Source organism: Nuphar pumila, chromosome 6 (genome assembly GCF_984573655.1).
Source record: "Nuphar pumila chromosome 6, dmNupPumi1.hap1.1, whole genome shotgun sequence".
In the NCBI taxonomy this organism is placed as follows: domain Eukaryota; kingdom Viridiplantae; phylum Streptophyta; class Magnoliopsida; order Nymphaeales; family Nymphaeaceae; genus Nuphar; species Nuphar pumila.
Window position 1 is genome coordinate 95,148,549 of NC_143254.1, and position 16,705 is coordinate 95,165,253.

Consider the following 16,705-nt stretch of genomic DNA (forward strand, 5'->3'; position numbering starts at 1 on the left):
CGGTTTGTCCTAAGTGGAAGAAATTACTAGCAATGGCCACCACATCTCAACAACAAAAGGAGGAATCTACAAATGGAGCTCTATCGCTAAATCAAATTGTGGAAGTTCTTCAACCTCTTCTTAAGGGAGCAATTTCCGGCGCCGTTGTGTCTACTTCTCCTCCAGGTAAAACTTCTTGGTTTTTAGATTCCGGTGCTTCATTTAATATGTCTCCAAACATTTCCTCTCTTTCCGAATATTTTGAAAATTCGTCACCATCTTTTATTTCTACCGTGGAAGGCACTTCTCTTGAAATTAAGAGAATTGAAATTTTTAAAACCCAAAACTTCTTTATTCTTAAAATTAGATTTATACCAAAATTGAATTTGAACTTACTTTCCGTCTCTCAACTCTCGGACCTTGGGTGTGACATTCAATTCTCATCTAGGAAAGGCTCTAGGAAGGGAGACTTATACTATGTGGACTCTCTTCAAATTCCCAAAACCCTCTTTTGTAATCTGTCCCAATATAAAGGCATAAATGTTTGGCACAAAAGACTTGGTCATCCCAATATCACCAAGTTGTCCTATTTGGACTTTGCCAAAAATCTTTGTAAAAGTATTTTCTCTTGTAATGATTGCATTCTTGAAAAAATGAGAAGTATGCCTTTTGAACAAAGATCTATGTTTACCACTAAACCTTTTGAAATTATTCATTTGAATGTTTGGAGACCGGCACCCGTTATATCCAAGGGAGGCTTTGCCTATTATGTGATTTTTGTAGATGATTTTTCACGATATTGTTGGATAGATTTTCTCAAACATAAGCATGAAGTCTTTACATGTTTTAAATCATATCATATGATGATCAAAAATCAATTTAATAGTAATTTAAAAATATTTAGGACTGACTCTGGAGGTAAATATCTATCTAATGAATTTAAGAAATATCTTGAAGAATATAGTATTGTCCATCAAAAATCGTGTCCTAAGACCTCACAACAAAATGGTTTGGCCGAAAGGAAACATAGGCATATCATTGAAATCACCATAACCCTTCTTATTTTCCAAAGTATTCCAAAAAAAATTTGGGCCGAGGCGGCTTTTGCTTCCGTGTATCTTATTAATCGTCTTCCATCCAAAAATTTAGATAAAATTTCTCCTTTTGAAACTGAAAAAGAACCCAATTATAATAGATTGAGAGTTTTTTGTTGTAAGTGCTTTGTCCTTATAGATAAAAATGATAAACTCTCACCAAAAGTCATTCCTTATGCTTTTTTTGGCTATTCTGAAACCAAAAAAGGGTTTCGATGTTATGATACTAAGAATGATAAGTTATATGTCTCAAGGAATGTAACTTTTTTGGAAAATGATAATGGTTTCGAAAAGAATAAATCTCATTTAGAAATGTCAACTATTCCTTTCTTTTTTATCTATTATCTAAAGATGATATCTCTAATGATGATGAATCAACATATAACAGTGACAATGAAGTGGTTGAAATCAACAATAACTCTAAGTCTAGTACCTCTCAAGAAGAAAATATAACTAGAGACCCTATCACCTACACTCGTAGAGATAGACGCACCTTTAGAAGTACCATTGAGCAATATAGTGAACCTAGCGAATCTATCTCCACACATGATTCAAACCCTAGAAGAACCGAAAGAACTAGAAGAACTCCCTCTACATTCGTATCCTTTGATTCTTTCTCTCCTAAATATTGGGCTTGCTTAAGTGGCATTCACTCATATTTTGAACCAAAAAATTTTGTAGATGTCAACCGATGTATTTAATGAAGAGAAGCCATGGAGAGTGAACTCAAAGCGCTTAGGAAAGCTAACACTTGGGAATTTCAAACGCTTCTCGATGGAAAGAAAACTATAGGATGATGATGGGTGTTCAAAGTCAAAACCAAGAGTGATGGATCTCTTGAGAGGTACAAAGCTAGTCTAGTAGCTAAAGGGTATAGTCAAGAATACGAGATTGACTATGAAAAGATATTTGCTCCAGTAGCTCGTATGGTTACTGTCAGATGTCTCATCACCATTGATTCCATTAGAAAATAGAATATTTACCAAATGGATGTCAAAAATGCCTTTTTAAATGCTGATCTTAATGAAGTCTAAATGGATGCTCCACCTGGTATGAAAATTCTTAAAATAAAGTTTTTCGTCTTCATAAAGCTCTTTATGGCTTGGAACAAGCTCCCAAAGCTTGGCACGATAGGTTTAACAATGTAATGACTGAAAATGGTTCACTTTATGCTATACTGACACTGCATTGTTTGTTAAGAAATCTGATGCAGGGATTATTATATTACTGTTATATGTTGATGATATGTTGATAACAGGTGATGATGCCAAAGGAATCAAGAGCATTAAATTTATCTTGACTTCAAAATTTGAAATGTCAGACTTAAGATTTCTGACATATTTTGAGAAAATTGAGGTTGTCTATTATCATAGAAGCTATTTTTTGTCTCAAACTAAACTTGCTTGTAAGATTCTTGACAAATCAAGAATCACAAATAACAAGGTCTGTAAAACTCCTGAAATAGTAGGTTCGAAGATGAAGATTGATGATAGGATTCTCCTAAAAGATCTCACGCCTTACCGGCAACTGGTTGGATCCTTAACATATCTCAACATTACGAGGCCTGATATTTCTCATGCAGTCCATGTTGCTAGTCAATTTCAACATGCACCTACTACAGTTCATATGAGCGTTATTCTCTGCATCATCAGATACATAAAGGGTAAAGTAAACAAGGGAGTATTTTTATTTTCTTCTTCTCAATTGAATTTAATTGCTTATACTGACACTGATTGGGGAGGTGACCCGAATAACCATCACTCTACCACTGGATTTTGCATTTTTTAAGGTTAATCTTTAATTTCTTGGAGGTGCAAGAAACAACAGAAGGTCTCCCTCTCATCCACAGAAGCAGAATATAGAGCCATGGCATCTACTACCATGGAGATTGTTTGGATTCGTAGCTTGCTGGAAGATATGAATATTTAAGTCCAAGGGCCCACAAAACTATGTTGTGATAATAAAAGTGTAATTTACATTGCCAAAAATCATACATTTCATGAGTGCACAAAGCATATTGAGATGGACTGTCACTATGTTCGTGAAGAATACTTAAGAAGAACCATAGACCTTTCATATGTAATATCAGAATACCAACTGGCAGACTTCTTCACCAAAGTGTTGTGCTCTATAAGATTTAACTTTATTCTTGGCAAACTTTCGGTTATATCAGCCTAAGTTTGAGGGGGGGTGTTAAATTATATTGTATCTTTTATATATATTTGTATATAGAGAGAGAGATACATATACATATATATCTCGTATATATATATGCATATGTATCTATCTAATTATATATATATATATATATTCCTAGCCGATAAGGGTATATTCATCATTTCACCTAATTTTACACATTCTTTTTTGAGAATATGTATGTAATTTTCCCTTTTCCATTTTCTTTTTTGTTTCTTCTTTTTTTATTCTTTTGTTTTTTAGCACATGGAGGGGCCCACCCAACATGATCATTGGGCCCTCCAACGGTTATAATTATAACCGTTAGAGGGGTCCCGACGATCATATTGGGAGCCCCTCCATGGCCTCTCATTTTGTATAAATAGGGTTCTTCCCCCTGAGTTCTATGCTTTTGTAAAGCCCTTTTTGGGTTTCAATATATTGAAGTTGATATTTTTTTTTTGCCTTTGTGCATGTGTATTCGTGCCTTTGTGCACTTGTGAGAGTTCTCCTTTGTGCCTTTGTACACACTTCGTGTTTCTAGCATTGTGTTTATACTCAGGATCACTTTTTATAGAGATTTTCACAGTAGGAGCATGTTGAAATTGACTAACAAAATGAATAACATGAGAAATATCAAGACGAGTAATAGAGAGATAAGACAAAGCTCCAATCATTTGCCTATATGGAGTTGGATACTTCGAAGGCTCTCCATCATCTTTCTTCATTTTTGTTTTTATGACATCTAGAGTATCAACTCATTTTTCATCTAAAAGTCTTGATCATTCTATGATCTCTGCTACATACTTAGTTTGTGACAAAAAATAACTACGAGGTGAGTAAGCCACTTCTATTCCAAGAAAGTATCCTAAAAAACCAAGATTTGTCATATCAAAGTTGTCTTTGGGCACATCTTTGATATGATTAACTTCATGTTTGTCACCTCCTGTGATAATCATATCATCTACGTAAAGAAGTAATATTACCATTCCTGCATTAGAATACTTAACAATCAACACAGTGTCAGTATAACAAGATTTAAAATAAAGTTGTGTCATCACATTACTAAACCTATCATACCAAGCTTTTGGACCTTGTTTTAAACCATATAAAGCTTTTCGTAACCGAAGGATTTCTTTATATGTTAAACTTAAAATTGGTGGAGGTTCCATATAAACTTCCTCATTAAGATTACCATTCAAGAAAGCATTTTTTAAATCCATTTAAAAGATTGACCATTTTTTAATTGATGCTATATAAATAAGGGTTCTAATAGTGGTCATTTGAGCAACTGGAGCAAATGTCTCGTCATAGTCTATCCCATATTCTTGATTGTATCCCTTGACTACTAGCTTAGCTTTATATCTTTCTAATGTTCCATTCCATTTAGTTTTTATCTTGTAGACCTATCTACGTCCCATAGTTTTTCTTCCTTTAGGTAAGGTTTGAATTTTCCAAGTTTTTGCCCTTTCTAAAGCTTTTAATTCATCATTCATTGCCTTAATTCATTCTTGATGATTTTTAGCATCATGATAGGATGTTTTTTCTATATATGAGTGTATGGCCATTAGACACGATCTATACCTAGGTTCAAAAGAATCATAAAATACAAATCTACTAGGAGCTTTTGAAATTCTCATGAATTTTCTGATACTAGAAGAATCTAAATTTTGATTTTAGGAATATCTTTGTAAAGCACATGGTGGATGGTCTTCGATACATCGAGTAAAGGTTTGTATGTCACTATGAGATTGGTCTATATTATCAAGACCCTCGTTCACATTCCCATTGTGCATCATGAGTGTCTGCGTTGTCACTCTCATGCACTTCATCAATGTTTTCACATCTTTCATGTTCATTGATAAGGTCAAAAATAAATGAATAATCATAATTCTCTTGGATTTTCTTTTTTGCCAAAACCATTTTCGTTTTCAAGAAAAGTAACATTTCTTGAAACATATAATTCGTTCATTTCAATGTCATAACATTTATATCATTTTTTATTTTTGACATAGCCTAAAAAAATACAAGGAATTGCTTTTGGAGAAAGTTTGTCGTTCAAGGACAAAACATTTACAACCAAAGAGTCTTAACCTTTTATAATCGGGAGATATTTTAAGTAATTTTTCAATAAGAGAGATATTTTCAATGCTTTTTGAAGGCATTCTATTTATCAAATAAACTGTCATAAGGGTGGCATCGGCCCAAAAAAAATTTGGAACATTTCTTGATATAAGAAATGTTCTAATGGTCTCAACAATCTGTCTATACTTCATTTTGGCTGGTCCATTTTTGTTGAGTGAAGCTTGGTGAGCAAGAAATATTGGTGGATGATTGTTTCAAATATTTGGGATCTATCATTCAAAAGTACGGAGAAATTGATGGAGATGTAAATCATAGGATAAAGGTTGGGAGGATGAAATGGAAAAGTGCAACGGGAGTGTTGTGCGATCGTAGAATGCCATTGCGGTTGAAGGAAAAGTTTTATAGGACGACTATTAGGCCCGCTTTACTATATGGTACGGAATGTTGGGCTGCCAAGAGACATCATATTCAAAAAATGAGTGTAGCTGAGATGCGTATGCTTAGATGGATGTGTGGAAATAGAATAAAAGATAAGATTCGGAACGAGGAGATACGTAAGAAGGTAGGCGTTGCACCCATTGAAAATAAGATGAGAGAGAATCGTTTACGGTGGTTTGGACATATTCGGCGAAGGACTAATGATGCTTCAGTTAGAAGGATGGAGAAATGGGAAAATATATTAGTTAAAAGAGGTTGGGGTAGGCCTAGGAAGACTTGGATGGAGATGATAGGAAAGGATATGAATGCTTTGAACCTCACCGAGGACATGGCATTGGATAGAAATGATTGGAGGAGAAGGATTCATGTGGAAGACCCAGAATGATTTTCTTTTTTGGTTCATATCGCTGACCCCAATTGTTTTAGGATGAAGGTGTAGTTGTTGTTGTTGTTGTAACCCCACGTAGGTCAAGGTAATTTTTGAAATCTTTTGATACAAATTCTCCCCCGAAATCGGTTCTAAAGATTTGAATGTTGGTTTTAAATTGAGTCTTTGTATAGCAATGAAATTTAAAAAAAAAATGAAATACTTCAGATTTTTGTTTGAGAAAGAATATCCAAAAATGTCTACTATAATCATCCACAAACACAACATAATAAGATACGCCTCCTTTGGATACAACTAGAGTCAGTCCCCATATATCCGAACGTACTAACTCAAATAGATTTTTAGATATAAAATGTCTTGGCCCAAAGGGTAAAGACTTCATTTTACCAAGAATGCAATCTTCACAAACAAAATTTCTTCCTTTATAACTTGTAAGAGATGGAAACAAGTGTAATTTGGACACACTAGGATGTCCTAGTCTTTTGTGCCAATTTTTTATAGTTTTTTTTCACAAAATTACAAAAAGTATATTTTGATAACTCAAGATTGTTCATAACATAGAGATCTCTTTTACGGCCTGGCCTAATCGGCTTCTCGGACTGGAGATCCTGTATTAAACCATTAGATGAAAACAAAATTTTACATCCATGATCCATAATTTGAGAAACAGCTAAAAGATTTAAATTCAATTTTTGTATTACTCTAGTATTTGGTATATAAAAGGCTTGTTGTTTTTTAAAAACCCCAAAACTTTTAATTTTTAAGCAAGTTTCATCGGCGGTTGAAACATAAGAATTATTTGGGTTATTATGACATTCAGATAATATGGACTCATTTGGAATCATATGGAAAGAGGCATCGGAGTCAAGGATCCAAGAAGTCTTACCAGGGTCACAACCTGTGGATACGGCCGCCCCCGAGAAGGAAGAAACTTGAGTTTTGAACATTAGTTGTAGTGTCTCCATTAGTTGCGCCAAAGACAATGAGTCGATGCACTTCGAGTCGTCTACATTATTTTTTTCAAAGGATGTTCCCACCAAAGCCACCCTTTTATCTTCTTTGTGATCTTTTTTCCTTCTTTTGGGGCAAAATGGCTTGATGTGTTTCGGTTTATAGCAATGGTAACATATGATTTTGCCATCCTTTTTTTATTCATGATCACTTCTTTTATCGCTTTGACTTCTTCTATATTCATTAGAATTTCTTTCATTCTCATTTTTCACAAAGTAAGGAGGTTTATAACTCCTATAGTGTGGTTTTCAAGCTTTGACATAGTAAGCACAGATTCTTCATATTTTGAGGCGGATGGTTTCTTCAACCTATTTTCTTCCATAGTTAACTCTTAAAAAGTTTCAACTATGGTAGGTACACCTCCTCTATGAAGGAGGGCCGACTTGCTCCCTTCAAATTTGGGTCTAAGCCCATTAACAAATTGGTAAAAATATTTCGTTCTAATTTGTTTTGCATAGAGTTCTACATCTTGAGGACAATGTTATTTTGGTTCTAGAAGAGTCAATTCATCTCAAAGGATAGAGAGTGCATTGTAATATTTCCTAATGCTCATCTCTCCTTGGGTCATAGTTCTTACTTTGTTTTGTACATTGCATATGTGAGCAATATCTTTGAAACTATATATATCTTTAAGATATTTTCATGCATAACTAGTAAAATCAAATTTCACTAAGCTAGAGCACTTGTGGATGTCCACACTATTGAAGAGTCATCCAATTATCTTGGAATAGCCCATCCTCCACTCTTTTCATTTCTTTTTATAATTGGCGATGGCCTTAAACATCTCTTATCCTTGAAGAGCTAGTTCCTTTCCATTCTCAATTTTGGTAAAAACGAGTTTAGGCTCTCTTTCGGTACCATCAACCAAACCCCATAGACCCTTTTCCTATATTTTGTGCTTCACTATGGATGCCCACATCACATAGTTCTTATCATTGAGTCACACGGGAATAGAGACGATTACTTCTCTTTCATTATCCATGTTTTACAATAGAGAGAGAGAGAGAGATAACGAACGATTTATTGAGAAACACTTTGATAGTGCGCTTCCTAATGCAACAATCCACAAACCGATGCTCCACCAAGTTCACGATCCTCCTTTTGATATTATCCGAATGAACAATACCTCAAGAGCACCAAAGCTCTGATACCATGTAATAAAATGGAACAAATGCAAAAAGACATCACTTATGGACTTGCAAGAACACAATCAATCAAGAGACACTTGATTGATCAAACCACACCACCCACACAAGGGTCAAAAAAATATCTTTGTTATTGCATAAAGAATGCTCTCATAAGAGTTGTATTTACAAAGGCCTTAGATGGCCTATTTATAACACAAAAGGGGCCATAAAGGAGCAGCCCTACTAGCGGTTGGGCTGCTCCCAACAGTCACATCTCCAACAGCTAGTTTGAGCTGCCCCATCACCTTTTAAAAAGACAAAAGTACAATGGCAAAAAGGCAAAAAAAAAGTAAACAAAAAAAAGGTATAGTCAGCCCTTAATGGGCTGATGCCTATTGCAGCTGAAATGATCGAAATACTCCTAATGGGTATTTCGGTTTATATATATATATATATATATATATATATATATATATATATATATATATATAGAGAGAGAGAGAGAGAGAGAGAGAGAGATAGATATATATTAACAACTAGTAACCAAGTTGCATGATATCTCGTCTTCCCCCATGAGACAATAATCTAAGATTAAGCTAAACCAAAGCCAACAAATATTTTGCACTTTGGAAGAGAACCAGTTGGTGATTATGGATCTTTAACATATAAGAAATTTCTTTTACAGGAAACACTGAAATGGTTCTTAATCTATATGGTGCATGCAAGAACCATAAAACAATAATTGTTCTTCTAATCAAGAAAAATAATGAGATCTAAAATGAACTTACCAATTGGCTCTAGAACAGGTAAAGAACTGTACACAGGAAGGTCACCATCTAGCAAGTTTGGACTAGGGGTATCTGCCATCATTGGTGCCTCAACATTGACTTTTGGCTCAGGCTCTACTTCTTCATTGGTTGGCTCACATGACCTACCGTCCTGAATTGAGTGGAAAGAAGATACGGAGAGAACTTAATTAAAAAAACAACCTCAAAAAATTACAAATTAGAAACAAAAGAAAAACTTGGTTTATAGATGTACATGAAATTAATTCCAATTTCAACATAGAGAACAAAATGCAAATATCTATAAGTAGGGTCACCACATACAACACAACAATATCCAAAATAAGATGTGTAACATGTAATGATCCAAATTATGAAATTATGCAAAAGAGTGGAAAAAATATATGATCCTTTAAATAATACATCCATGACATAGCTTATACTATTTTCAGTAATTATGTTTCTTACACTATTAATTAATGTAGAAACCGTACAAAACAGCAACAACTCTCTACCACGGTAAATAAGGGGCAGAGCCAGACTTAAGGGTTGTGTGCATGTTGCACTTTTTTTAACTAATATGTCAAAAAAGAGGAACATCACATAATCCCCCCCCCCACTTCTCTCATAAACAAGGTCCAACTTGTGTTAACTAGCTTTTTTTGCCACATGGCAAAAAAAAATCTTGGCTCTCCATTGGACAAACTTTATGTGGGTCGCACAATTTGGTAAAAATATTTGCCTGCTATCTCTAAATTTGACATAAAGTGTTCATGAATTCAAACAAATTTCGCTGCCATCTTTGTGGCTTATTTGAACTAAGGCATTAAGGACCCAAACAATTGACCTTAACAATTAAATATAGAATTCATGAATTCAAGGCTATCTCTAAATTTGACATAAAATGTTCATGAATTCAAACAAAAATGGTATGCCATCTTTGTGGCTTATTTGAACTAAGGCATTAAGGACCCAAACAATTGACCTTAACAATTAAATATAGAATACACCTATGTCACATAGACACGGCTGTTTGGAAGCCATACCTGTGTTGACACGGCTTGGCACGGGTGTTGGTACCGGACGCAGCACGGGTACGTGCTGGTCCGGGTCAAGTCGGGTCCAACCCTGACCCAACCCAACTTTTTTTTTTTGGTTTCTCGAGTGAAAGACGGAAGAAGAAGAAGAAGAAGGAAAAGGAGGAAGAAGAGAAAAAAAAGAAAGACGAAGAAATACAGAGAGAGAGGGCATACCATTAGGGTTGGGCCTCTCTTCCTCTTCTTCTTCTTCTTCTTCCAATCTGTCGGAGTGAGAGTGAGAGAGAGAGAGCATTGGCTCCCTTTCTCCTCCTCTTCTTATTCTCGCTCTTCCAATATACTCACCCGCGTCTTCCTTTTCTTCTTCTTCTCGTTCTCTCTCTCTCGTGATTCACCTCTCGTCTCTCTCCCCTCTCTCGTTTCCCCCCTCTCAATGACAGGAGAGAGAGAGAGAGTTCTTCTTCTTCCTCCGGCAACAATCCAAGAGAGAGAGAGAGAGAGGCGTGTGGGCGAGAGAGAAAGCAAAAAGGTGGAAGGGTCCTTCCCCCTTTTATGAGATGTCTTATATATGGATCCTAATATAGTGGATCCATATATAATTCAAACCTAGACCCAAACTCTCTCTCTCTCTCTCTCTCTCTCTCTCTCTCTATATATATATATATATATATATATATATATATATATATATATATCTATCTATCTATCTATCTATCTATCTATCTATATATATATATATATATCATTGATATCACTGGGCCATTTCAAGGTAGCCAATAATATTGGGAATATATCGTGATATTTTCAAAATATCGCCAGAAACAAAATATCGCAATATTTTTTGAGAATTTTTTTTATTATAAGTTTGCATTTCCTATTTTTTGTTTCTTTTATATTTTAAAACCTTTAAAACATGTTTCTTTATATTTTTGAAAGAAAAATAATGCAAAACTTATTATTTTCTTAGCTTTTTCGTTGTTATTTATATTTTTTCAATTTTTTAAACTCCCAAGATTTATCAACTTTTGAAAATCTCTCTGAGAAATACCCTTGCTGAGAAATTATCTTTAACGATACAGGTGACTATGATATATATAGCCATGTCCCTGTACCCACATTTTGAAATTGTCATGTCCTATCCTCCGTACCTGTACCCGCACCCATACTCATACCCATGTGACATAGGAATACACGAAGCAGATTATATAAATTCTGTAAACATACAAAAGAGAGTACAAACAAACAGGATCGGTTCACAATCAACCAATTTATTGCCCTTTTCTATTAAAAAAATGCTTCTGCAAAAGTAGAAGTGTAGAATGAAACTAGTCGGTTGATATAAGAAACAGACATTGAAACAAGAGAAAGCAAAAACTTTTGGAAACTAAAGGAACTATAAGAACAATGAATATCAATATAAAGCATCTCAAAGATGACTTACAAAGAGTGACCTTTGGTATTCTAAGCTAAGGGCTTTCTCCAAGAGAATAACCCTCTTTTTGATAAATTCAACAAGTCTCCGCTGCACTTCTCTAAAATGAATAATCTGGCTTTCAGATAACATATAGCTATCTTGGTGCAGTTGATTTCCTTTTGCATTTTCTGGGATGTCCTCCGTAACAGCTTCAGAGACAATCCCAGAACCAGTGGCTTTATTAACACCAGAATTAAGAAACTGTGCACCATCCTGCCCTACGACATTGCTCATAGTGGAACTGTTCAAGTAGGGAAGGTTTTGTTCTTGGCAAACAACTTCTTGGAGTCCAAGTTCCCTGTCTTCTACAATAGCTTGCCATCTCCCATAACCATGCCTGGAGAGAGAAGTACCAAACTTCAGAATGAAAAAGTAAAATGTCATCACAAAACAGACAGGATTGCCATCTGTCAGCAAGCTAGTGTTAAAGAATGACCCTTGTTTATCATGGTAGAAGATATCAGAAGTAATAGAAAAATCATTGAAGACGAGACTCTCCAATGTAAAGAAATTTAGGTAGTACTAAGTCATCCATACTTCATTACAGCACGCAATAGGCACAAATCATGGTCCTCTCTCCACAATCTACCACTTGTCAACCCTGGAAACCTTGATAAAATGTCTTCAGCAAAGAGTGGAGTCCCAGGCTTCTCAGACAACAGCATCACCTGTGATTCAAAAAATACAAATCAGTGACACACATGCTTCGTATTTACTATGATTTACGAGATAGATTTGACAGAACCTAGTCAATTATGCCAGCAAGCATGGCAACAACCACCATATCAACCTGAATATTAGTTGCCACAATCAAAAGCCATTGGAAACAGACCATAATTTTTTGCATTGAAGGCCCAAGCTTCAGTCTTATCCAAAGTCAATATTCTTATGAAGGATAAAAGATTTGATATGAGTGAAATTGTCATTTTGAGTCTATGCAATTCAAGTCAAAACGGGAAAACAAAATAAGTTGATGGATACAGGGTCAAAAAAAAAGGAGTTAATTGTAGAAGCCCTTTTTCTTCCCCAAATTTGCAACCGTATCACCTTAACAATGTAAGTCAATGCATAAGTGCAACATAACAGTGAACAGTTTTGTTGAAACTTTTTTATTTGCAACCATATCACATTATCAATGCAAGTCAATGAATAATCACAACAGAATAGCTAAAAAGGTCATTGATAATTAGTTCTGGAACTTGAAATATAAAACAGGTCAACAACCTCGCTACTGTCTTAAGACCAACAAAAGCAATATTAACTGACTCTCTCCCTCTTTTCTTAGGCAATAATTCTTGTTGTTTAATCCACAACAATCATATTGCATGCTGACTTCAATAAGAAATATCATAGAGAACTGTTCCCAAATAAGGACGCATCTCCACTATCTTATTTATGAACGCAAGAAACTTCAGAAGGTGTAAACTGAAACAAATAAAAGAATACAGGATGTCATTTTAGCTCAAATGCTCCTTGATTTCAATAGTAGCAAGTAAGCAGAAGCATTTAGCACTTTTATCATATCATAGAGAACTGTTCCCAAATAAGGACGCATCTCCACTATCTTATTTATGAACGCAAGAAACTTCAGAAGGTGTAAACTGAAACAAATAAAAGAATACAGGATGTCATTTTAGCTCAAATGCTCCTTGATTTCAATAGTAGCAAGTAAGCAGAAGCATTTAGCACTTTTATCATATGTTCTCACAATGAAGTTCATTCTTTCTGGATTTCCAAGAGCCGTTATGCTGTCCTGTCAATGTATTAGTCACGATTTGAGACAATGCAGTTACAAATTAGAGAGAGAGATAGAGAGACTTCAAATTCAAAGGAAGTAACATTTGATGCTATAAATTGAAGAAAAGTTACACAGGAAACTAAGGGAAAGCTTACAGAATAGGAAAATCATTTACATCCTTAGAGAATCATATAGAAAGCAGCTTTAAATACACCTTAAGGCGCATGTATGATTATCGTCCCAGTCTAAGACACCATTTTGCAGAAAGGAATTCAGTTACAAATATCCACTACATAATAGTAAAGAAATTTCCACCACTAATATTCATGTAAGAAGAAATTAGATTTCTTCTAATACTACAAACCATTCTTTACAAGATAAAAAAGAAATGATACATCAAGAGATATCATGCAAATCCAGCTATCTGATAACAAAGCACCACAAAATAATGTTTTGAAACATGCCCGTGGAAAAACTGCAATGTACCTTATCTCCAATTAACTGTAAAATGGCGATTCTAACAAGCACATCTGGGATTCTTAATCCTTCTTTTGGAACACCATCTAATGTAACAACCATGCAGAAGAAATGGTAAGTGTTCCACTGATTACATGATCTGAATAAGGCAATAGAATTGCAAATAATAGCATCAAAACAATTTCACCTGAAAAATATGGTGAGTCTGTCATCTCTTCAGAGATGTGAGTAAGAAAAAGCTTTCCGTATCTACAATACAAGTACAAACTGAATGACATTCTTGCAAGAATATGCAGAAAGTGTTTAAGAACATCTCGTTGACTATAACTGCAAATGGGTATAACTAGAAACAAGAAAGTGTCGATCATAAACAAAGTCTCTAGCATTTGACTCCATGTCACCCCAGGAGTTAGTCGTACACCTGAACGACAGCCCAGAAAATAGAAATGCCTTTGGCTACTGGACTTCACAGCATCTGGTGATATTGAGAAAATATCAAAACCATTTATGTATGGATTCTTGTAATTTCTGCGTACATATGTGCAATTAGACAAATTATGACATTTATATTATGTCCCAGTTCCCTATACACGCCCTCTATTAAAATGTGCCAACATTAAAGAGGAATCTGGTAGGTACTGCTTAACTAGTAAGGAAAAAAATCTACCAAATATAGGGTTCACGGAGATATGAGCTTTTCCTAGCAATGGAAAAAAAATGACCATAGCTTAAAAACTTTCTGGGAGTCAAGATTTTGAGGGTCCTTGAAGCAGAAACCCATTGATGATATGCACAAATAGAGAAAACAAAAAGGGAGTACCCAATGATAGTTATAGAGGAAGATGAAATGGTGGTGTAACGGTTATAAAAGTCGAAGTATAATAACAAGAAAGGCATTCACCAGAAAGAATAGTCATTCTTAAGATTGACTACTGATGGAATCACCTTTTACATTTGTTTAATGTGCATAAAGTGCTAGTTGTTCATGTAAAATTTTGGTATGATATGATGGAATTTAGTTTAAGAGGTGTAAGATATGATAGAATAAGTCGGAAGAGGTATCAAGAGAAGCCAAGCAATAACCAAACCACACAAAAGAAATAGCACGAAGAGACTAAAATTACTTGATTCAGACTTTATAAGTTTATCGACTACCAACCCAATGACAGAATTACCAAAAAAGGAAAAATAAAAAAGGATATTTGAATCAAACTTCCTTTTTATGCCACTTGTAATTTGGGATGCTTTTGCAGCACCCAAATATCCTATCATAGGGTTTGATGTCATATGATAAGATCCAAATGTGTTACTCCTCAAATGAGAGAAAGATTATGAGTCACATCAAATGCATCCCTCCCCTTTCTTCCTTTCTACTTATTCTCTTTATGCATGCATGCAGAGACAAAAACAAGATGCAGGCGCATTGTGCACACTCATGTACAGACACAAGCAAATTCCATTGACATGGTTGCATCTGCTAATATCTAGACTATCTATTGACCTGTTCTCGATCAGAAGAAGAGTGTTGCACTTGTATTTTGTTGTTTATGATGAGTAATCAACCAAATCATAGAATGTGCTAATGGTTGGGGGCCCATCCAATCTTTCTCTAGGCTTTCAGCTGGTATTTTGCCAATTTTCGTTTCCCTCAATTTGTGCTGTCTTTGAAATCCCTTCAGCCCAGCTCCCTAGCAAGGAATCCGCATTCATTAGGAAAAGAATCCCAGGCCCAATTGTGATTTGTAACCTTACGCTACTACAGCCACTGAAAATGGGTAAAATATGTTAGGTTTAACATGGAAACTGCAAAACTGGTAAGGGCCCCAACCATATTTTTTAATCCAACCCATAGTTGAAGATCTACCACCAGAATTTTACAATATCAGTCAGATCTAGTTTGAACCCAGGTAGAAACTCAGACTGATCACACTCCAAATTACTTGGTCATGGATGGACCTAGTGGTTTGATGAAACTTTCATGAACCTTTAGACTACCAAAGAGTTGTGGGGCATCATAGCAGATGCAATCATGCAAACTCTGGAAAAAGAATGTGATCAGGAAGGGTTATAGAGTATAGACAAAATTAGGATGTATAAGCAGTGAGAAAGATCCCTAATGATAATGAGCTTAGAAAGTTGTGAGACGATCTTAGTAACTATGGTCGAGTCAAATGTTCATATTTTGCAACACGGAAGAAATGAACAAGAAAAAGGTGCTTTATCTACTTCAGTGACTTGATAATGACTATAAAAACATCAAGTCCACAATCACGCTCAAAGAGAAGATAAAAAAAAGGAGACCCATCACCTCTCATGAATCAATTTTGAAAAAAAAAATGTTCTCCTCTGGGTTAACAGTCATGTTAAATCAAACCTTCACAAGGTAAGGGAAAAGGACAATAAGCATCAGAGAAGAGGTAGAAACATGAATATTGATAAGAAGTGGGGAGAGTAGGCACAACAATGTTAGGATCTAGTGGGAAGGTGTGATTTGAAGAGTAACCATGCCTATCAAGCAACAACAGATACTCCAAACAACGAAAAGAATACTGCTAGTAATACATGTTTGATAACTTCAAAGAAAAATGGAATATCATGAACCGAATCTCAACAAGGCTCTCCCATCAGTTATTTCCTATTCCAAGCCATTCTACGCCCAACAAAGTACTCATGTCTCTCCTCTACCAGCCTCTGGTCCCTACTATAGATCATATGTGCAATATGAGTTCCTTTTCACCAATTACACCACACCTAAATTCACTAGCATTTTGAAATTAATGGTGGTTCTCCATCAAAAGGGGTGTCATTCATGTTCCAACATGAAGACCAACTTGCAAAAGAGTGTCAGCAATGTGTTCTGTGACTTTCTATGTATGGAACTATTTTTCATTCGTGTA

General features: G+C 35.1%; 1 protein-coding gene across 1 annotated transcript in view; it reads right to left on the minus strand.

The window, feature by feature from the left end:
• LOC149835256 (CHD3-type chromatin-remodeling factor PICKLE-like) overlaps positions 1-16,705 on the minus strand; it is a 94,121-nt gene that overhangs the window by 31,205 nt on the left and 46,211 nt on the right. Inside the window, exons 25-29 of the mRNA XM_090011772.1 lie at positions 13,996-14,057; positions 13,818-13,894; positions 12,131-12,261; positions 11,561-11,930; positions 9,086-9,236 (exon numbers count right to left, since the gene is read on the minus strand). Of these exons, the coding sequence (XP_089867898.1) occupies positions 9,086-9,236; positions 11,561-11,930; positions 12,131-12,261; positions 13,818-13,894; positions 13,996-14,057 (791 nt within the window). The remainder of the gene's footprint in view (positions 1-9,085; positions 9,237-11,560; positions 11,931-12,130; positions 12,262-13,817; positions 13,895-13,995; positions 14,058-16,705) is intronic.